Below are 22,130 nucleotides of genomic sequence, written 5' to 3' on the forward strand. Positions count from 1 at the left end.
TGGAAGGGGCCCTGGGGCAGCCTGTGAGGCACAGGCCCAGCCAGCTCCAAGGCTGACTTGGGGCCGTGGGGTTTCACCGATTAACGCCCATTGTGTGCAAGTGCCTGGGAAGAGCCTGGAAGGACTGTGAGATCAGCACGTGTTTACTGAGCTTCTGTGTGTGGGCACTGGGAGCAGAGCAGTGAACAAAGCGGACAGATCTCTGCCTGCCCACACATGGGGGTGACTGACAACCACAGGACAAGCAGTAAAGTGCTCCCTCGGTGGACAGTGATGCAGGGAAGGGACAGGGGCTGCAATTCCAAACAGAGGGTCAGGGAGGCCGTGGAGGCCACCTGGGCAAAGGCCGGCATGGCCAGCCAGGGATCTGTGTTCCAGGCAGAGGGAATGGCCTGTGCAAGGCCCGGAGAAGGCAGCCTGTGTCTGAGGGTCAAGGGTGGTCAGTGTGGCTGAAGCCGAGGAGCAGGCAGTAACTGGGGCCAGGGAGTAGAGTTTCTGTCCTAGACTGTGGGAGTCTGTGGTGCTGAGTGGGTGCCAGCAGGTCAACTGCAGTGCTGGAAACTGCCTGCAGGGACAGGGCAGAGTGGGAGGTGACAAGTAGATTTATGAAGACAGAGCCCAAAGGGGGCGTGGGGGTACATACAGGGGTGTCAAGGGGGCCTGTGGTTTTATTGTCCTGGAGGCTGGAGTGGCCATTTCCTGGGGCAGGGCTGGTACAGTGGAGTGTTGGCCCTGGAATGTTAGAAGACCCCCAGTTCTGAAAGGATTTGCTGAGAGCAGGTGGGACAAACAGGAGGCAAAGGGTTTAAGGGCTTTTCCAGACTTTGGGGGAGTGAGTGCCCAGGGAGAGCCCATCGAGGAGGAAGGGGCTTCCAGGCTGGGGTATGAGCTAAAGGCAGGCAAATCTTGGGGCTCCTGGCTGGGGAGCAGCAGGCAGTGTCCTGCTGGGAAGGGGCTGAGAGGCCTGCTCTCAGCAAATCCTACTTTCAGAACTGGGGGTCTTCTAACATTCCAGGGCCAACACTCCACTGTACCAGCCCTGCCCCAGGAAATGGCCACTCCAGCCTCCAGGACAATAAAACCACAGGCCCCCTTGACACCCCTGTATGTACCCCCACGCCCCCTTTGGGCTCTGTCTTCATAAATCTGCTTGTCATCTCCCGCTCTGCTCTGTCCCTGCAGGCAGTTTCCAGCACTCCACGGCTGGCCCTCCTGGGGCGGGGGGGGAGGGAGGGGGGGGGGCGGGGGGAGAGGGAGAGAGAGAGAGAGAGAGAGAGAGAGAGGAGAGAGATGTCTGGTGTGTTTGCAGCCTCAGGACTGGAGAGGCAAGGGCAGACCTGAAGCCCCCACAGCCGGCCTGGCCATCCTGGGTGGCACCCAAGGTGAAGGCTGCTGGGCTCCCTGGGGCCTCCCCTTGCTCCCCTGCTTTCCCACTTCACTCAGCTGCTCAGGTGGACTGGGGGTTCTTGAAGGTGAGTCTGGGCAGATCCAGGAGAGCTGGTGGGGGCACACACTCCCTCCTCCCAGGCCTGGGAACTTCATTGCCAGAGTAGAAACTCAATACTTGGAATTTCAGAAACTGTATTTCATGGAATAAAAGATGCTTGTGATTTCAAGTACCATTGAGAAAAGACAGGCTTCTGGGAATGACACCAAGAGAGGGCCTGTGGTTCCGCAGGGCAGGCAAGGGGGTACCTCTGGGGTCTGCGTGGGTCCCCCCACTGAAAAGCGACATGAGACAGCAGCCACTCGGAGTAGTTCACACAACCTCATCGGTCACGGGGATAGGGTTTTCCTGGGGGCCACTGGAGACTCCCGCTGCCGCCTCGTCTTCCTCCTCACTGGGCTTCTTGCGGGCCTCGGCTGGGGGCCGGGGTGGGGGGTTGCTGGGTGGCTGCTTGATGGTACCCCCCACCTGCGGCCGCTCCTTAGGCTTGGTTTCGATGGGAGTCCACTGCTCACCACGGGTGGCCGCCTGCAGGACACAGAGTGGCTGGGCCCGGGGGGCCTCTGGGGTCCATCCCCAACATAGCCCCCACCCCTCTCAGGGGACAGGGGGCCCTGCAAAGAAGAGGGAGCTAGGAATCCCTGGGTTTCGGAAAGACCTCCTGGAGGTCACTTCCAGGTACACATTCCCAGACACCCCCAGGAGCAGGACAGGGAGGTCAGGCCAGCGTGCCCATCAAACTGAGTCAAGAAGCCAGGCAGCACACAGGGTGGAAGAGGCCTAGGAGGGCAGGGGCCCACTCAGCCTGGAGCCTCCCCGAGGGCACCCAGGCCTGTTGTGGGGTGGGGGTCGGGGAGCATCACTGACATCCCCATCGCATGAGCAAGGACACAGGCTCCTGGCCTTGGCTCAGCCCACGGGTGGCTGCAGGGACTGAGGTGTCAACAATCAGCAGGGCTGACCACAGACAACACTCACCAGCAGATAGATGCCACTCGCTATGGCCAAGCAGGCTGTCCCCAGGATGGTGGCAAGCAGGAAGCCGGCTGGTACCGACAGCCTGGGGGGAGGGGGAGAGGATGGGAGACTCAGAAGAGCAGCCCAGGGGTTTGCAGGGGGTCCAGGTCTTGGGCAGAGGCCATAAGATCTCAGGACAAAACCGACCGTAAGTGTGCTGTCCCCATGAGCCTGGACTCAGGGAGCACCTGGCCCTGCCAAGGCTGGGCTTTTAAGTTTGGGTCCCTGGAGCTGTCCTCTGCTTGACTTGTACCCTAACAATCTTGGGGCCCTTGCGCTTGGTCCAGCCGTTGTGCTGGGGGGACGCCCCAGCAGCTGCAGGGACACAGAGTGTTCTGGCCTCTGCAGTCACCACCAGGCACGTGCGTGCGGGAGCAGAACTACCAGCTGAGCTCCGTCTACCCCAGAACCCTGACTGTTCCTGTTTAAGTTGCTAAGGTTTGGGGTGAACTGTTACTCAGCAAGAGATGACAAGTACAGGTTTGGGGAACCTCTGGCAGAGCCTGGGACCTGGGTTTGTTTGGAAAAACAGCTCGGCTGAGAGGGACCGCACTTGCCCCCAGCGCCCCTGCCCAGGCAGCCAGGCCAGGAGGGAGGATCTCCCCAGGAGCAGGCGGGGACTCACACAAGGTGCAGGAAGGCCCGGACGTAGTAGTTCCTGGAGAGGGGCCCGAACAACTTCACCACTTTCGTCATGTACTTCTGTCCGCTAGACCAAGTGAGGAGGGAAGACAGACGGTTTACTCAGCAACCCCACCTCCCACCCTGCCCCAGAGTGCCCCAGCTTCTTTCCTCAGGGGCCGTGGGCCACAGCAGGTGTGCAGGCAGGCACCAGCCTTGGTCTGCCCGGGAGGATAAATGGGTTGGTGCTGGAGCTTCGTAGTGTCCTGGGATGAAGCCCAGAGCAGGTGGGGGACTCACCATCTCTCCATGGTGGAGCCCTTTCTCCTCTTCCCCCGGGGATACTCCAGCAGGCAGACGAACACTCCTGCTGCACTGAAGCTATGGTTAAGGAACAGCCCAGCTCAGCCAGAGGCGCCACAGTGAACCCCTCTGCTGATGAGAAACAGGGGTGCAGCAGCCGCCTAGAGCCACGTCACGGGCGAACAGCCAGGTGGGATTCGATGGGTCTGGCCACTTCACTGCCTCTCCTGCATCTCCCTCCCCGATGCCTGTCTTGGGTTTCAGAGGACCTGGAACAGCCAGCCTACAGGGTGGCTGATAAAAGAGGGGACAGAGAGGATCCCTGGGGGTGCTGACACCTCTCACTCCCTGCCAGCGCCAGACAAGTCAATGCCCTGCTGAGCCCTGGCTTCCAAAACTACAGCTGAGCCTATGCTGCTGGGTCTAAAGGGCCAGGACTGTGAGCAGCAGTCCGCAAACTGTGAAGTGCTGTGCCCCCAGAAGCCCACTAGTGCCACCCCTGGCAGTGCCACCTGCCCCATGGGGTCTACAGTGGGAGGATACATGGAGTAGGCGCCAAAGTACCACTGGGTGAACTGGCCAGCAGTGGCCACGATGCCGCCCGTGATGAGGACTGTGGGCAGAGAAGCAGGTTAGTAGAAGCCCTCACCCATGGGAGAGACATGCCCCCACCCCATCCTCGCATGCATGGCTGGGGCCCACGGGCGGCTGTAGCCACCTCCCCTGGTGCTCCCCCTCCCACAGCTGGGCCACCTGCTCACCACAGAGCTGCCCTTGAGTCCCTCAACCAGGAAGTGGACTCAGGTGGCTGCAGACGCCCACAGATAATGGAGGATGCCTTCCCCTAGGAAGAGGCACGTGAGCTGGGGAAGGGGTGAGGCTGGTGGAGCTGGGCCTGTGTCCCTGCCAGCTCACAGCCCTGGGCAGGAAGAGGGGCCTGGACACTCTCGAGCGCTGTGACCCCTTCGTTGAGTTTTTGCATTTAAAGACTGCGCCGCTGACAGCTGAGGTGGGGTCTGCTCCACGGATGCCTCTCCTCGTGGCATGGTGTTCCTGTTCTGTCTCTATTCCTGTGTTTCACCTTCCTTTCACTTTTGTCTGATCCTGATAATCATTCATGCTTCTTTGGTTAGGACTTGTCAGCTACCCCCTCCCTTTGTTTTCAGCTCTGTATGATCCCAGTGGGCCTTCTCTCCCCAGTAATTTTTTTTTTTATTGTGGTAAAATATACATAACAATTTCAAGGAACAATTCAGTGGCATCAAGTACCTTCACACTGTTGTGTATCCATCCCCAGAATTTCTAGCAATATATATTGAAATATAATTTTTACATACAGTATAATATAAAGGCATAAGATTCCCATCAGCCCAGAAAGCTCTCTTGTGCCGGTCAACACGGGAACCCTAGATCTGGCTTCTTTAGCTCAACAGGTTGTCAAGATCATTCATGTGGTCTGGGTGAATCACTAGCTCATTCTTTTTGTGTAGTTTTTTATTGTATGAATCAACCTCAATTTATCCGTTCTTCTGTCTATGGGAAATTTCGGTTGCTTCCTGTTTTGGGCTATTACAAATAAGCTAATATAGCTAAATTTTTAATATTTTAACCAATCTGATAGTGAATTTAACAGATTTCATTGACTGTGATTGCAGATAATTTGAACTTGTTTTATCTTATTTTGTGTTTTCTCTTTAACAAGTGTCCTTGTTATTCCTCGGACTTGATTGAACTTTAATTTTAAATTCTTCTTCCTGAACCACATGTGGGCTTTAGACTGTTTAACTTCAATCTCACTCCCAAATTACCCATTACTATTAATTATTTACAGACAATACTTAGTCACTAATGTCTTCATTCTTGCATCCCAGTCCTTCCTTCTGGATTCAGTTTCCCTCTTGCTGAAGTACATCCTTTAGTAGTCCTTTCTGTGAGGGTCTGTTAGCAGTAACTCTTTAGATACTTCAAAATGCCCTCATTCTGGAATAACAGTTTATCTGGATACTGAATTCATGCTGTCTCAATACTAAAGATATTATTCCATTGTCTTCTGGCATCTATTATTGATGATAAGTCTGAAATCAGTCAGATACTAATCCATTTTATTCTCTGGTAAATGTTAAGTTCTTTAATGGTCTGTATTTTCATTACAATGTGATAAGAAGGGGTTTAAATAAATCCCTTTATTCTGTAAGGAACTTTGTTTTCTTGTTAAATTCTGGAATTTCTCATCCATTATCCCTTTTACATTGCCTCCTTCCATTCGATTCTCTCCTCTGAAACTGCCATTATATAGATGTTGGGTCTTCTTGTACTATTGTACATGACTCAATTACTCTCAGCTGCATTCTGTGGTTTCCTCAGATCCACCTTCCATTTTCTCTTCATCTCTATATGGTGTTTAACTCATCCATTGACCGTTAATGACTTTATATTTTGTTTATTTCTGGACATCCTGTATTAGTCATTTTTTGTTTTGTCCTGTATAGTTTTCTATTCTTTTATCTCTTTGAACAGTTTCAAACACTCTCAAGTTTAAACATGTACCCATATTCTCAAGTCTCTTCCTAATGGCACCAGGTCTGGGGACATTCTCCAGTCTATGGTGTCTGCTTCCTCAAATGGTGGGTGTCTGTGAGCTACGCCCAGCAGGGCTTGTCTTCCTGTCAATCCGTGTGCCCTGGTTGAGGAAATGCCCTTACAGAACAGTTTCACATTTGCCTCTATGGGTCGATAGGCTTCTCCAGTCCTGGGTGGACTTTATCTGAATTTCTTGGTCAGTGGTCCTTATATTAAAGGGTAGGGCTCAGCCCTCACCCCATGCACAGCACAGGCCTGAGCTTCTGGGGGTTTTGTCTTGGGACTTTCTTCATCAAATGGCAACAAATGACAAGCTTCCTTGGATGGGACAGTTGTCCAGTCTGTTCTTACACAGGCAACCTTTCCTAGCTCTGGCTGGAAGCATGCAGCTCCATTTCAGCCCTTTTTCTACACAGAGGCCCCCAAATCCCCCTGGGTAAAAGCCTGAGCCTCTGTCAGTCCCGATTCCCCAGGCCTCTTCCTTCCACCCCAGCACAGCACCTTGAAACCTCACTGTTTTTGTTGCCTGATTTCCTATTCTTGGAGTTGAGCTCAACTATGTAATAACTCTTTTGGTTTGCTCATCGTACTTCTATGAGTTGTAAGAGAGAAGGAAGGGTGTTCTCCCCATGTGTTCAGTCAGCCTGTGGTCTACTTATCTTTGGGGATATAATTTTCTCTTTTCTAGCCTGTTTTGTTGCCTGCCATTAGCAAAAGGGGAGCAAGATACCACTGGTTGGCCAGGAATGCATGAGCAGATAGCACTACAGTATACTGGGACTCTTATAGGTGCAGGGAACTAGACAGATAAGGCCTGAGCCCTCAGGGGGCTTATGGTCTCAGGAGGGAACAGAAATAAACATCCAACACCGCACTAGAACAGGGACTGTGACAGAGATGTCCAGGTGCTCCCGGAAGACTTCTCTGAGTAGGTGATATCTGAACTGAGAAATGAATGGAGGAGCCAGCCATGGATATTTCAGACAGAAGGAAGTGCTTCTGCAAAGACCCTGGGGTATGTCCAGGAGATCCGGGAACAGAAAGGATGCCTGTGCAGCTGGAGTGACCGTGAAGGGAGGCGGGTAGGGGCAGAGCAGTCAGAATATGGCTTTTCTTCTTCACAATCCACTGCGGTATTTTCAGCAGGAGGTGACATGTTCTGATTAGATGGGATTTTCTGCAATAAAAAAGCCTGTTGGATGCACTTGCTATTAGGGCCTAGCCAGGCCTGAGCAGTCCCAGGTGCCTGCAGTTTATTCTGAGTCGGGAAAAAAAGTCAGCAAGAGGAGGAACTCAGAGTGGGAAGGGCCCTGGGAGACCTTCCAACAAACTGCCTTATTTGATGGTGGAAATGGAGTCACAGCTTGTAAATTCTCTAGGACTTGACTTTACTGTCTATAAAGTGGACATAAGAACAGCTCTGGCCTCACAACACTGAACATTAGCTAAGGAAGGAAGGGACAACCTGCACACAGTGGGCATGCCATGCGTGGGGACTGCTAGGAGGATCACTATCGGCACGCACTGGGACTAGAACCCGGGCCTCTCAGAGAGCTCCCAGTAGGAGCCCTGTCACCTTCTACTTCCTGGGGGTAGAGAAGGGGTTGCGGAGCTGTAGGACAAAGGGAGGCTGGTCTGCAGCAGTCTAAGGCCTCACAGCCTGTGGCAGGCAGGGGGACAGCCTGGGGACAGCTCTGGGAGAAGCGAGAATGATCTGTGCCTGGCTGTGGCTCAGTGGTTGAGCATCCACCTATGATCCAGGAGGTCACAGTTCGATTCCTGGTCAGGACGCATGCCCGAGTTTCAGGCTCAATCCCCAGTGTAGGGCATGCAGGAGGCAGCTGATCAATGATTCTCTCTCATCATTAATGTTTCTAGCTCTCCCTCTCCCTTCCTCTCTGAAATCAATAAAAAAATTTTTTTAATGATTTAAATAATAATAATAATAATAAAAAAGAATGATTTGACCCACTGAGCTCTCAGTACTCTAGGTTCCAAAAGGGATGACCTGCCTGCACACAGAACAGACCACTGAGCCTCACCAAAGCTGCTCACACCAAAATGTGATCTTACAGTTTGAGGCCAGAGGGACTTCGTTTATGTCTACTCTCTTCCCTCCCAGAGCTTTGCCAGGCTCCTCCAGTCCCCAGCTGGCAGGGGGGTCTCAGGGTGTTTCTCAGGGCAATGGTGGCGGGCTGGGACCCTGCTCATCACCACGTCCCCCACAATCTTCACTCCCACTAGGTGCAGGTCCTTCCTGGGAGTGGCAGGTCCCCGGAGGCGGGCAGTGCCTCTGGGCAGCTTCCTCTTGCTGCCGCCCCTGCCTGGGCCCAGCTCACCCACACCTCCTGGAAGGTTCCCTTCCCGGTACAACACAGGGTGCAGACCGCACTGCTTTCTTCACCGGAGCTCCTGAGCACAGGCTCAGGGTGCCTGGGGGCCTGTCATCCTTCCCCAGATGCAGTCTGGAAGTTGAGCTGGGAGGGTTCCCTCTGGGCACTTTAGATGTCCTGGAAAACTCATAGCTGGAAGGGGTGCGGGGAACGCCCCTGGCGACCCCTGGGCGGAAGCCCCACTCCAGGGCAGAAGGAGTGGGGGGAGCAGGTGGTCCCCGCCCAGTTTTCCCAATCCTCGAGGGCGGTGACTCTCCGGAAACCACCCGGGACGACAGCCTCTTCCCCCAGGGCTGCAACTTCCTCTATCTGGAGAGGTCCGGGCGGGGTGGAGAGGTGAACAGGGGACCGCAGTCGGGGGAGGGGACGGGGGCACGCGGGTCTGCAGTCGCTGAAGGGTTCCCGGACAACCTCCGCAGCCCCGAGGTGTCCCGCGGCCGGGGGGTCTCCACAGGGGTCTCGGGGCCCCACCTCCAGGCTTCAACTCCCACCTCCGGCCTGCAGCCCGGAGTCTGACTCAGGACTCTGGCTCCCCGGCCCCGGCCCCGCCCACCCGGTCCCTCGGCCCCCAGCCTGGGGTCTCGGCGCCCCAACTGCCCCAGCCTGCAGCCTCGGGTCGCTGATTCCCCAGGTCCTCATCGCCAGCCCACCCCATCCCCTCCGCGCAGCCGGCGGTCCCTGTGCCCCCAGCCCGCCCCGCCCCGGCCCGCGTGCCGAGCCCGGCGCACTCACTCAGGCCGGACGCCAGCGCCTGCTCGTTGGCCCACATGGCCCACTCGATCTGCCCCATTCCGGCGGCCGACGCGGCTGGCTCCGCTGGGACACTGAACCCCGCGCGCCCGCTGCCTCGCAGCCCGGAGTTCCGGCCCCACCCCGCCCCCTAGTTCCCGGGGCAGTCCCGCCCCGCCCGGCGGAACAGCAGTGCGTCCCGAGTTCCGGCCCCGGCCCCGCCCCTAGGAGACAGGCTGGGTGAGCCGGGGAGCCACGGTGGTGGGCACTCAGGAAGCCTGCCCGACGCCTTCAAGCTTGCAGGTCCGAGGGGCCCTCGCCTCACCTCCTCCAGCGCCCCGGGCCCACCGCAGGCCGCACCCACCTGGATGCCCGCGTGGTGCTGGGAGTCTGCTCTGCCAGCTCCACCGCAGTCAACCTGGAGCGCCCTAAGCACTGCCCGGGGGAAGGGGCCCTGGAACCCGCTTCATTAGGCAGTGTCATCCCAAAATGCTGAACCTCCTGCAAGTGCCAGCAGGGGCTCCTTTGGAAGGTGTGAGCAGGCCAAGTTCCTAGGGGGTTTAAAGGTCCAGAGCCATGCCCACTTCAGGGAGAAGAGCCTCAGACAAGGAAGGAGCCTGAGCCTCGGGCGGGGCTCCATGTAAGTCAATGTTTGCTACTTAGGACAGTGGCAGGTCCAACCCTCACTTCCTGACCCTGGGCTAGCCAGGTGTGGTGGGCAACCCTCTGCCCAGAGGACTAACTTAGGGTAGGAGAACAAGGTGTGCAAAGCTGGGAAAATCTAGAATGTCGGAGTGCTAGGTCCTGTCCCTTTGTCATTTCCCTCCTCTGCCCTCTCCCTTAAGGGTCAGCAGCAGCATCTGACCCTCCTGGGGTGGAGGCAGGGAACCCGGAGGCAGGTCAAAGGGCACCGGTGTCCACCCTCCTTTTCCCACAAGCTGATGGTGCTGAGCTGGGAGCGTGGGGAAGAGTGCAATGACTCGCACACTAATGTAAGTACAGCCATTCACAGAAGTACCAGCCATTCCTGGGTTCCAGAAACCATAAGCTTCTGGGCTGAGGGAACCTTCCCGAATCAGTGCCGTCTGCACGCGTTTCCCACTTTTGTAGACTGGAAGCTTCAAGCCAGACCCGAACCCTGTCCCCATACCTGTCAGAGCCCTAGTGACCGTGTCTGCCATCTAGTGTGGCCTGTGGCCATGGGAGTGGCTGTGTGATGAATACCCCACCGCAGGCTGGGCAACTGAAGGGGAGCTTTGGGTCAGAAGGCAGCTTCTTCAGGAGCAAGTCAGCAAGTGGGCAAGTTCCAAGTTCTTTGGCAGGAGAAGCACATGGGCCGTGCCCTCCCCAGCCCTCCCGATGAGTGCTGCCCACTGCCCACACAGGGATGCTGGGTACACAGGAGCACGCCAAGCCTGATCAGCAATTCTGGCTTTATTCCCAGGTGCCAGGGCTCCTTGTGACAGTGGGGCTTCCGTAGAACAAGGCATCTTGGGCTGCTCTCCCATCTCCCTCGGAGTCACAGTCCTGGTCTTTTTATGAAGAAACATTCTCTCCACACGCAGCGCTCTGAGCTCTGGCAGAGGAGCTAGGGTGACCCTCATGCTCAAAGCACTCTGTAGAGGGATCCTGAGCTTGCATAAGTTGCTTACTGAACAGTGACCAGTCCTCCAGCTCCAAAGAGGGATGCCAACTCCCCGTCATCTCAGTGAAACAGCTCCTGTTTCGGCGAGTGAACGTAGCCCCAGAGCTCAGGGTCAGAGACCCTTCACGGGGGACACACCAGCAGCTCAACCCAATGGGCTGGATCCACCAGGTCCCACATCCCATCCCAGCCCTCATCTCAGCACAGCACAGGCAGGAAAGGTGAGGCACTTGGTGGGGTGCCTGTTCCTGGCCGCCTGGGAGCCTGCAAGTGGTCACTTCACTGCCCCCACTTGGCCATAGCACACTGACCAGCCCGGGGCCAGGTAGCCACCCTCCAGTCCCAACAAGCATGGCACAGCTGCTGCCACACCCAGCTCCCCAGTCCCAGCAAAGCAGTCCCTTTTCCAAGTGGTGGCCAGGGCTCCGCTCAAGGAGGCGGTCAAACTGTTGGCTTCGGTAGGCCGTCCAGGCCCAGGAGGTGAGCGTGAGGGTGGTCCAGGATTTGAGGCCCGGGCCCCACCTGGCAGGTAGAGAAATCAATGTTCAGTTGGGTGACAGGGAAGGACAGGTGTACCCTCCAGCCTCCCAGGAAAGTACAGGTCAGAAGCTGACCACCGTGTGGTGATGCCCTGGCCCTGTGCCCAACTCCCTTAGGCAAGAGCCATGTGGTCCCAGCCTCCACTACCCAGACTTGAGTGAAAGGTAGAGACAGAGAGTCTCTTGAGGCCTTGGAATTGAACCATCTGAGTGAAATCCTAGCTCAGCCACTGAGCAGGGATCCTGATCTGCTTCCAGTGGGTGAGCACTGAGGGTCCCCAGGATCCCCATCTCCATGGCCAGCCCTGCCCTCTCCCCTGAGCACTGGGAACACAGCCCAAGTCACAGTGTGTCCTGAAAGCAAGTGAATGAAACAAACCAGTGGACCAGGTACCTTGAAATTGCTGTTATTCTTGACGAAGTGGGGATAAAGGGAACCCCTTCACTTGGTTTCACCTGGTAGACACACTGGGTCTAAGGCTATGAAGCCCGTGTACTGGATAGAAACTTCCCTGGGTGTGCTGGGCAGTGAGGGCCCCAGGTCCTGGTGTTGAGGACTGGTACCAGGCCTCACCTGAGTGGCAATGATGTATTTGATGCCGCCGGGGGTAGGATCCATGCCCAGTGCAGCTTTAAGCTCGTCTGAGAGCGGGCCAGGCTTCACGGGCAGCCCCTTCAGAAACCTGGGGAAAGGAAGGCAGGAGTGTTGTGTGTCCATCGACAGGAGCATGCAGTCCAAAGTCAGGAAGGGTGTGACTGACGATGGGTACAGGGTTTCTTTTGGGGTGATAAAAAATTCTCGAACCAAAAGAAGTGCTGGTTGCACAACAACGAATATACTTAATGCTGCTGAGTTGTACACTTCAAAGTGTATTTCACCACACATAAAAGCTGAGCAGGGATGACCACGGGCCAGGCTGGGGTCACCGTGAAGGGAGGGTTTCAGGAAACCTCCCTGAGGTTTTGGATTCACCCATGGCCCGTGGCTACTGCTCCACCCAGTGGGGTAACAACTTAAATGCCTCAGTTCAGGCATGAGTCCATCACTGTGTTCCTCTGCCCACCACCCACTGCGGTGACAAGGGCCATGAGTACAGAGCTTCTGATGAGGGCACCCCCGGCCTCCCAGGCCATCATGGCTGTCCCACTTGGTAAGGAAGTTAGTATTCTGGCCTCCCACCCACTAGCCACCAGTGCTGCCAAATTATAGTACTGCCCCAATTATGGAGACAGGTAAACCACCTCCCCTTTCCAGTACCCCTAACAGGAAGGTGTCCCCACATTGAGAAGGGACCATTAAAACGGGTGCGAAGAAATCCAAATGCTCTGTCCCCACTGCGGGGCTGTAGCCACTGTCCACACAGGAGCCACGATGCCATGTGCGTGGGTGTGTCTCTGTCACGGGCTAAGGCATGTGATGGGAAGTTCCCGGTCACAGCAAGGCGCACTTGGTGACACACTGCCTGTGGTCCAAGGGGATCTACACTTCTTGTGGGACTCCCCGTTCAGCACCACAGCCTCAGGAGAAGCTGTCCCTGATCCCAATAGGAGACCCTGCTCCTCCCTCCACGGCTTCCCAAGTGGGGGGACCCACAACTCACTTGTCTCCGTTTGACTCAGGGGGAAAGCTGTGCCTCACGGCAGCCACAAATTCAGCCACAGTGTCGTCCAGAGTAAAGATCACCGCGTTGGGGCCTGCGTCAAATGTATACGCCACCTGGAACCCATGCAGTCAACGTCACTATCTGGACAGTGGCTCTGCCTGGCCCAGACCCTCTAGACCAGCGGCCGCCAACCTTTCGGACCTCATGGACCACCAGTGGTCCTCGGGCCACCGGTTGGCGACCACTGCTCTAGACTGCCCAGAGACCCAGGGCCTCCCACAGCACCCGCGAGGACAACCCCGAGTAGAGCAGTGGCACTTCTGCTGGACAACTCAGAACTGAGGGCAAGGGGGCTCCCCAAACCAGTGCTTTAAAGTGCAGCCTGGGATCCCTCAGTGGGTCTTACAACCAAAATGAAACAGAGTGCGACGGAAACTATTGCTGCTCTGCACGCAAGAGCATGAAGCAGGTTCCGTGGCGCTCTGTCACCGACAAGCATGTGCTGGTTTTACTGAAGATCATGGCCTGAGGCCCACTCTGTGGGATTCTGGCGCTGCCCCGGCCCCACCTTGCCTTGGTCTGCCCATGGTGGGCATTGAAGCGGTGCACCAGGTGGATGATACGCCTGGAAGTGTCGTTGAGATAAGAGATGGGTGGGAAGGTGTCCAGGCAGGTGGCATGGAACTGGTTGCTGTCCTTCATGGTCAGCTCACCAAAGCCCTGGAAATTTCTCTCTTTGACATAGCGGATCATCTCTGCCATGCGCGCCGGCACCACCGCCTCAGCCCGGAACTGCAAGACACAGGTGCTTCCCAATGAGGTGCTGGCTGCTTCCCAGCACAGCGGCCTGCGGGTAGGGCCTCCCCCAGGCCTCAGCATTCATACATCCAGGAGAGCAGATGAGCTCAGTTGCAGAGGATGTGGGTGGAGCCTGGCATGTATCCTGACAAGCAGGTTGTTTCCTGGGGAGCTGACACCTGCCCCAGTGCCGGCCTTACCCTGAGCAGGGGGCTGGTCTCCACGCTGGTCTGCATGCCCACTGTGCTGCCAGTCAGCTTCTTCTCAGCGCTCACCTGTACCGAGGGAGAGATGGCCTAGACCTCACACCCAGGCCCCAGCCCTGAACACCCACCCTGTCCTGTCCCTCCCCTCACTGGTACAGGCAGGTGGAGGCCAGCACCTCCTGACCATGGAGGCCTCCTGACTGGCAGAGATGACAGTCCTGAGAACAGCAGCATATAGATCAGCAACGCTCTTACTACATGGGAGTCATTCCTGAACGCCCTGTGAAGAACCATTTCATCACTCCCAGCTCAGCCCAAGAGGTCCCCGCACTCCACGGCTGTCTCACTCACCACAAGGATGAGGACTCGGAGTTCAGGCCAGTGTGATTCAGGGGCCACCTGCTGGGCAACGCTGTCCTTCCCATCAGCCTGCTCCCCCATCTGCCACTCCACGAAACCGCCGTAGAGACTCCGGCAGGCGCTGCCTGAACCGCGGCGAGCCACTTCCGAAAGGTCACTCTCGACGCCGTAGACTCGGGCCAGGGCATAGGCTGTAGGCACAGGAGGGAAGGTGGACAGGGGAGAGGGACTAAGAAATGCTCAGCACCCTAGGAGAACGTGCCTTACAGGAAATTAACAATTCTGAGATGACAGAGTTTCAGCCACCAACTCTCACGGTTAGCATTCACCTACTCACCCATGTGGCCACCCACACGCTCACACACACTCAGCATTCCCAAAGGCGCGCTCTGGACATACAAAGACCCCTGGAGCCCGTGGAGCTGCAGTGGAGGGGAGCCACTCTTGGGGACCTGAATGACTGAGTGCCAAGGGGCCAAAGTTTCTCCAAGGAGTGGCACAAAATTGGGCTTTTAGGGGTGCTGTTTGGGGCAGGAACCGAGGCACAGAGGCCTGAAAATGTACACGCTTGGAGTAGCTGGCATGCTGGTTGTGAAGGAGCAGGGCTGGGCCTGGTCAAGGGTCTGATGCCAGGATGCACAGCTGGGGTCATAAGGCAAGAGCTCTGCCCAACACTGGCACCTCTCCCGGCTTGGCTCACCCACCCCCCGGCTCCTGAAGGTGCCGGGATACATAAGCCAAGCCAAGCCAGTAAGCATCATCCCTGGGGTTTTCATGGGCCACTGATCTCATTGGCTATGAGGACGGTGTGAGCCCACTGACCGCCACTGTGGTAACCAGCTTTGCCCCTAAGTAGGGAGATCCTACCAGAGAGTGAACCAACAGAGGTGAGCAAGACAGGATTTCATAGGAAGAAATGGATGCCCAATGAGGCGGTGGGAGAGTCTGGAGCCAGCTGCACCAGAAGGCAGCTGCACTCCTTGGAATTTTGTTACGTCCCTACTTTAGACGTAAGCCAGTTTGAGATGGCTTCTGTCACATACAACCTAGAGGGTCTGATGTATGGAACCCTCAGAAGACTTTAACGTTCAGATGTGTGAGACAACCAAGGCCTCAGCCTCTTGAGACGAGGGCTCCCCGAAAGCTGCAAGAGCATGAGTCTCCTGTGGGCACCCACCGAGGCAGGCATAGCCTGAAGCTGAGGAGGCCAGGCCTGCGGCTGTGGGGAAGTTGTTCACCGATGCGACGTGGACCTTGTAGTTGAGGCTGAGAGGCAGCGGGTCCTCCTCATCACCACTCCTCCGCTTTCGGGCCAGGCGGCGGACTGTGGGGAGGGGGAGATAGCCACTGGGCAGAGCTGCCCTGACCTGCTCCTGGCATCTCGCCTGCCAAGGGTCAGAGATACAGCTGACACCGGGCCTCTGCCTCAAATTTCTGCAGGCCTCCTTGTTCAAGAAAGCCCCAGACCCCAGACCTGGCTGTGCTAACAGGTGTCCCCAATCCCCGGGGGGCTCTCGGAGCCAGGTGGGGAGGGAGCAGCACCTGCTGTGCTCAGACTCCGCCCAGAGTAAGGAAGAGAAGGAGGGGAAGGAACAGGCTGGGACTGGCCCCAACGTCCCAGGTGGGACCCCCACTCACTCTCCCTCAGGCAGGCCTGGATACGCGGCTGCCCTATGTCCTCTTCCCGGCCATTAAGCCAAATCCGGTCCTCAGTGAAGTCCTTGCTAATGACAGCTGTCGTAGTGGTTTTTAACTGGGAAAGAAAATGCAGGGCCACCTCAGGGGCAAAGCACCCCTTTTTGCTGAGGAGGCCTTTCCTGCCATGGCCTATCACTGTCACCCACTCAGGGGCAGGGACAGCCTTGCTGGAGAACAGGAGGTTGAGGCCAGACAGGAGGGGGGTCAGGCAGTGTGGTAGGTAGGCTCAGCCCCAAGCCTGGTTTCCCTATACAGCAGCGGTTCTCAACCTGTGGGTCGCAACCCCTTTGGGGATCGAACGACCCTTTCACAGGGGTCGCATAAGGCCATCGGAAAACACATATATAATTACACATTGTTTTTGTGATTAATCACTATGCTTTAATTATGTTCAATTTGTAACAATGAAAATACATCCTGCATATCAGATATTTCCATTACGATTCATAACAGTAGCAAAATTACAGTTATGAAGTAGCAATGAAAATAATTTTATGGTTGGGGGTCACCACAACATGAGGAACTGTATTAAAGGGTCGCGGCATTAGGAAGGTTGAGAACCACTGCTATACAAGGTGAGGCTGATGCTTCCATCTCCCACAGCAGAGCCACTGGGCCGGGCACGAGTGTGAAGGGACAGATCCTCAGAGACCTGGGGGTGCATGTGCGATGAGCATTCCTAACAGTGGAGCATGGAATGGACACTGTTCATGGACTGGGGATTTATTACTATCAATTATTAAACAAAAGTTTAGAAAATTTTTATTTTGGTGTTTATTGTCAGCCCATACTAACCTGGTCCTGGTGTAAAGTGACACTGAGGGAGGAGTTGATGGGCAGGATCAACTCCTCATCTCGCTTTCCCCCTGGAACAGACAACCCAAGGTAAGCTAGTCAGTTTCCCAGCCCCGCAAACCAGGGCACTGTTGCCTCCACCCACCAAAGCCCCACTCGTCCCCACTGGTGCTTCCCTGTCACCCCCTCTCCCATACCACAGTTCCCTACCCCCCTGGACCCTGCTCTCTCACTATGTCCTCTTCCTGCTGTACCCACACCTGCAGGAAGCCCTCCTGGATTGCTCCCCGCTTCACTATGCTCCAGGTCCCAGAGCAGAGCTGGAGGCTAACCATCTTTCTGCTTCATTTTTTTGTTTTATCGTCTTTCACCCATTGGACAAGTCACACTGAAGTGCCTACTGGGTACTGAACGCTTGACTGGTAGGCTTTTGTCTTTTCCTCCCAAACAGGAGCAGCCTCAGTTACTGAAAATACCTCAAGTCTCCCTGCTCATACTCCCTGGAGACACCCAAAATCACCCCGCTGCTGCTGAGCACTTCTACCTCCGTATCTTATGGCAAACAAAGTAAACTTTGTGGAAATTTCAAAACTCTTTGTTAAGCACACACAATGTGCTGCATTTTGGCTTGGGGGAATGGCAGAGTTACGGGAGGTAATAAGGATTCATACCCGGCAGGTGATCTTTGAGACCCAGAAAGAGTCCCCATCAATAAACCCAACTGATTTTTTATAAAAATACAAAAGCAATTCAGTGGAGGGACAGCATTTTTGGCAAAAGCTGCTGGAATAACTGGACATCCATAGGTCACCGAATGAACCTCCACCCAAGTCTTATACCTTATACAAAAAATAACTCCAGATGGATCACAGACTTCAATTTAAATTGTAAACCTTTTAGGAGAAAATCTTCAGGTTGTAGGGCTAGGCAAAGAGGTCTTAGACTTGACACCAAAAGCATTCATGGAATAACTAATACACTAAACTTCACCAAAATGTTTTAAACTTTGGCTGTTTGACAGAACTTGTTAGGAAGATGAAAAGATAAAGTATAGAGTAAGAGGAAATATTTGCAAACCACGTATCCAACAAAGAATCAGTATCTAAAATATAAAATGAACTCTCAAAAACTCAGTGGTAAAACGAACAATTCAATTAAAACATGGACAAAAGACATTAAGAGACATTTCATCAAATAGTATACAGAGATGGCAAATACGCCCATGAAAAGGTCAGCCAGCAGAAAAATGCACACTAAAACCACAACGATGTGTCCCCTAAAACAAAAAACAGTGACATCACCAAATGCCAAAAAACAATGTAAAATGGTACAGCCACTCGGAAAAACAATTTAACAGTTTCTTTTTTAAAAAAACAACTAAACATGCAACTATGACCTAGCAATGGCACTCCTGGGCATTTACCCTAGAACAGCGGTTCTCAACCTGAGGGTTGCAACCCCTTGGGGGCCGAATGACCCTTTCACAGGGGTCGCCTAAGACCATGGGAAAACACATATATAATTACATATTGTTTTTGTGATTAATCACTATGCTTTAATTATGTTCAATTTGTAATGAAAATACATCCTGCATATCAGAGATTTCCATTACGATTCATAACAGTAGCAAAATTACAGTTATGAAGTAGCAACGAAAATAATTTTATGGTTGGCGGTCACCACAACATGAGGAACTGTATTAAAGGGTCACGGCATTAGGAAGGTTGAGAACCGCTGCCCTAAAAGAATGAAAACTGATGTTCACACAAACATCCATACAAACAGCTTATAGCAGCTCTATTCCTAACAGACTAAAGCTGGAAGCAACCCAGCTGCCTTCCAACGGGTGTGGACCTGTGGCTGGGCCGCACCAGGGGGCAGGACTCGGGACTAAAGGAGCAAAGCACTGCTGCCACTACCATGAGCCTCCAGAGATTACAGTGGGTGAAGTGGGTCAGTTCCAAAACGCTACGTGCTGCGTCCATTGTTCATTGATGAAGTATTCTTGAAAAGAGAACATGCTAGAAATGCAGAGCAGGTCCCAGGTGGCTGGGGTGGGCGTGACCGTGGGAGCTGAGTCCCACCTGAGGGATGGACATCTTGTGTGGACCATGTCCATCAAGTGTCCCGGGACTCGAGAAGATATACGTCCTATGTGGGCTGTGTCCCCACCTCCGCGGGTATGGACGTCCCGTGTGGCCAGTCCCGGAGTGGATCCGGGGCATCGCATGCCGCACCACCGGGCCGGGTGGACCGCCGGAGTGAGTGCTCACAACTGTATATGGACCTCCAACCGCGTTATCACCTCCTCCACCGCCCACCCGCGCCGGGCTGGAGGTCCCCACGCGCGCACTCTCGGCCCGCGCACTCACAGTACTTGATGACCGCGATGTTGACCGGCGCGGTGCAGGTCACCGCCAGGTACGGCTTCTCCGAGGCCATGGCCGAGGAACACTAGCGACCCCAGCCCACAGCCGCCAGGCTTCGGAACCCGCGCCCCAGCAGGCCTCGCCATTGGCCCACGCGGTCCCAGCTGTTCGCACGTTGTCCAATCAATGGCGGGTTCTTCCCCACGCTCCACCTCTCAGCCAATAAGCGGGATCGAACGATGGACTGCTGAGGCTGAGCCCGCCCCCCTGTCCCCGGCGTGCGTGCTCGGGCTCTGCGTCAGCACAGAGCGTGCCCAGGCGTGGAACCTCCGGTGACGCGCGGTCGCGCAGGCGCGGGGCGTGCGCAGGCGCAGAGCGGCGGCCTTCTAGGAGCGCTGCGGACCCGGCGGTCAGACCTCCCCGGTGGGCGGCTGAGCAGGTTCCGTCCAAGGGGTTCTCCTGGCTGAGAGGAGGCTGAGTGGGGCGCGGGAGCAGCTCGGGTCGAAAGGCTGTGGTGACCATGCCAGAGTGCCCCCGGTTCCCCAGCACAGTATCTCGCAAGGCCTTCCCCGCTTCCCCGGGATTTCGGGCCCGCCACCCAGTCCGCCCTGCCGCCTGGGGTCTCCTGGCGCCCCGCCGCCCGGGGTCCCGCCGCCCACGCTTCCTCACTGGCCCTGTCATCTGGGGGTCCCACGAGCTCCGCATTCTGACCTGTGCCGCTGGGTGGCAGCTGCTAAGCATGAGAGATAAGCGCTTTCAAAGCCCACTCTATTTATTTATTTTTTATTATTGCTTAAAGTATTACAAAGGGTATTACATATGTGTCCTTTTTTTCCCCCCGCCCTTGACAATCCCCTGGCTTCCCCTACCCCCCAGTGTCTTATGTCCACTGGTTATGCTTATATGCATGCATACAAGTCCTTCGGTTGATCTCTTACCCCCCTCCCTCCTGCCCCCCAACCCTCCCCGGCCTTCCCGCTGCAGTTTGACAATCTGTTTGAGGCCGCTCTGCCTCTGTATCTATTATTGTTCAAAAGTTTATAATGGTCTCTATTATCCATGAATGAGTGAGATCATGTGGTATTTTTCCTTCATTGACTGGCTTATTTCACTTAGCATAATGCTCTCCAGCTCCATCTCTCTCTTTTTTTAAATCCTCCCTCAAGGATGTGTGTGAGGGTTTTTTAAATCCACACACACACACACACACACACACACACACACACATATATATATTTAATTGATTTCAGAGAGGAAGGATGAGGGAGAGAAACATCTATGTGAGAGAGAAACGATTGGTTGCCTCCCAAACACACCCAGACCAGGGATGGAACGGCAACCTAGGTGTGTGCCCTGACGGGATCCGCGGGCCCTTCTGTGCCCAGACAATGCTCCAACCAGCGGAGCCACGCCGGCCAGGGCCCCGCTCTCCTTTTTTAAGCTCCATATAAGCAAGGATTACTTTTTTAGGGGTTGAAATGGGTTGCCACATAAACACGTACATGGGCTTTTCCCTTGTGGTATAATACACATAAAGCTCATCAGTTTAACCACTTTAAGTACACAGTTCTGTGGCATTAAGTAAATTCCCACTGACATGCGACCATCACCACTATCCATCTCCAGAACTTTTTCATCATTCTAAACTGAAACTCCTTACCCATTGAACAGTAGTAACCCCATTTTTCTCTTCCCTTTATAAAAATTTATTTTTAGCTTTAAAATGGTTCAGACTGCAGTCAAGATATTAAGAGAAGTAAGAGTAACACAAAGTTCAAAACAACCATGAGGTACCATCTCACACCTGTCAGAATGGCTATCATCAACAAATCCACAAATGATAAGTGCTGGAGAGGATGTGGACAAAAAGGAACACTCGTGCACTGCTGGTGGGAATGCAGACTGGTGCAGCCACTATGGAGGACAGTATGGAGTTTCCTCAAAAAACTAAAAATGGAACTCCCATTTGACCCTGTGATCCCACTCCTAGGAATATATCTCAAGAAACCAGAAACACCAATCAGAAAGGATATATGCACCCCTATGTTCATAGCAGCACAATTTACCATAGCTTAAGATCTGGAAACAGCCTAAGTGCCCATCTGTAGATGAATGGATTAGAAAACTGTGGTACATCTACACGATGGAATACTATGCTGCTCTAAAAAGGAAGGAACTCTTACCATTTGCAACGGCATGGATGGAACTGGAGAGCATTATGCTAAGTGAAATAAGCCAGTCAATGAAGGAAAAATACCACATGATCTCACTCATTCATGGATAATAGAGACCATTATAAACTGATGAACAAAAATAGATACAGAGGCAGAGCAACATTGAACAGACTGTCAAACTACAGTGGGAAGGGCAGGGAGGGTTTGAGGGGTGGGTAAGAGATCAACCGAAGGACTTGTATGCATGCATATAAACATAACCAATGGACATAAGACACTGGGGGGTAGGGGAGGCCAGGGGAAGGTCAAGGGGAGAGGAAAAAAAGGAGACATATGTAATACTCTTTGTAATACTTTAAGCAATAAAACAAACAAAAAAAGAGTAATACAACGTCTCCCACCCTGGGCCCTATTACAGTGTCTTTGTGTAATTTTCTCCCAATATTTTATGCAAAATACAGGTACACCTTGGAGATGTTACAGGTTCGGTTCCAGACCACTGCAATAAGGTGAGTCACAGGAATTTTTTGGTTTCCCAGTACATACGAGAGTTATGTTTATACTATACTGTAGTCTATTAAGTATGCAATAATAGCGTTATGGCCAGAAAAACTACATATCTTTTTAAAATAAGATTTTAATTTTTCAATTACAGTTGACATACAGTATTGTATTAGTTTCAGATGTCCAATATAGTGATTAGATATTTAACTTGTGGACGAAAGGGGCCACATGCTGACCTGACAAGCTCAGGGGAGGCCTGCATGGCGGTCTTGCAAACTCAGAGACCTAAAGTAACCACAAAGGATGGTCTGAAATGAAACTTTGACTAAAAGCAGTGATGGTGGGCAG

The 22,130-nt window shown here is 54.1% G+C and overlaps 2 protein-coding genes across 5 annotated transcripts; both read right to left on the reverse strand.

Moving 5' to 3' along the window:
- Positions 1 to 1,564: 1,564 nt before the first annotated feature.
- CYBA (cytochrome b-245 alpha chain) lies at positions 1,565 to 9,238 on the reverse strand. 4 transcript variants are annotated; one of them, XM_081107041.1, is made up of 6 exons: positions 9,094 to 9,238; positions 3,932 to 4,001; positions 3,386 to 3,460; positions 3,090 to 3,173; positions 2,426 to 2,507; positions 1,565 to 1,975 (listed from the first exon to the last, which is right to left on the reverse strand). In XM_081107041.1, exons 1-6 carry the CDS (start codon positions 9,149 to 9,151, stop codon positions 1,760 to 1,762), a joined length of 585 nt encoding a protein of 194 aa, XP_080963167.1. In that variant the 5' UTR covers positions 9,152 to 9,238; the 3' UTR covers positions 1,565 to 1,759. The 4 variants fall into 4 exon arrangements, with proteins under 4 accessions (XP_080963167.1, XP_080963165.1, XP_080963166.1 ...); XM_081107039.1 differs by having other exon boundaries at positions 1,565 to 2,061; XM_081107040.1 differs by lacking the exon at positions 9,094 to 9,238 and adding an exon at positions 4,334 to 5,649 and having other exon boundaries at positions 1,565 to 2,061.
- A 1,273-nt stretch (positions 9,239 to 10,511) lies between these two features.
- MVD (mevalonate diphosphate decarboxylase) lies at positions 10,512 to 19,264 on the reverse strand. The gene is made up of 10 exons (XM_081107043.1): positions 19,108 to 19,264; positions 16,736 to 16,806; positions 15,881 to 15,995; positions 15,420 to 15,566; positions 14,234 to 14,433; positions 13,877 to 13,951; positions 13,452 to 13,670; positions 12,876 to 12,991; positions 11,849 to 11,957; positions 10,512 to 11,257 (listed from the first exon to the last, which is right to left on the reverse strand). The coding sequence occupies exons 1-10, from the start codon at positions 19,175 to 19,177 to the stop codon at positions 11,177 to 11,179; spliced, it is 1,203 nt and encodes a 400-aa protein (XP_080963169.1). The 5' UTR covers positions 19,178 to 19,264; the 3' UTR covers positions 10,512 to 11,176.
- Between the last annotated feature and the right edge of the window lie 2,866 nt (positions 19,265 to 22,130).

The sequence above is a fragment of the Myotis nattereri genome, assembly GCF_964212035.1.
Source record: "Myotis nattereri genome assembly, chromosome: 15".
NCBI lineage: Eukaryota > Metazoa > Chordata > Mammalia > Chiroptera > Vespertilionidae > Myotis > Myotis nattereri.

Excerpts from the sequence above, each read along its gene's own strand:
- MVD (XM_081107043.1), bottom strand. The coding sequence starts at position 19,177 with ATGGCCTCGGAGAAGCCGTACCTGGCGGTGACCTGCACCGCGCCGGTC. Across the intron at positions 13,671-13,876 it reads AGACCAGCCCCCTGCTCAGG|TTCCGGGCTGAGGCGGTGGT; the intron begins GTAAGGCCGGCA and ends TGTGTCTTGCAG. Across the intron at positions 11,958-12,875 it reads CCTGAGTCAAACGGAGACAA|GTTTCTGAAGGGGCTGCCCG; the intron begins GTGAGTTGTGGG and ends TCCTTTCCCCAG.
- CYBA (XM_081107039.1), bottom strand. The coding sequence starts at position 9,151 with ATGGGGCAGATCGAGTGGGCCATGTGGGCCAACGAGCAGGCGCTGGCG. Across the intron at positions 4,002-9,093 it reads GGCGCTGGCGTCCGGCCTGA|TCCTCATCACGGGCGGCATC; the intron begins GTGAGTGCGCCG and ends CTCTGCCCACAG. Across the intron at positions 3,461-3,931 it reads TACTTTGGCGCCTACTCCAT|TGCAGCAGGAGTGTTCGTCT; the intron begins GTATCCTCCCAC and ends CCATAGCTTCAG.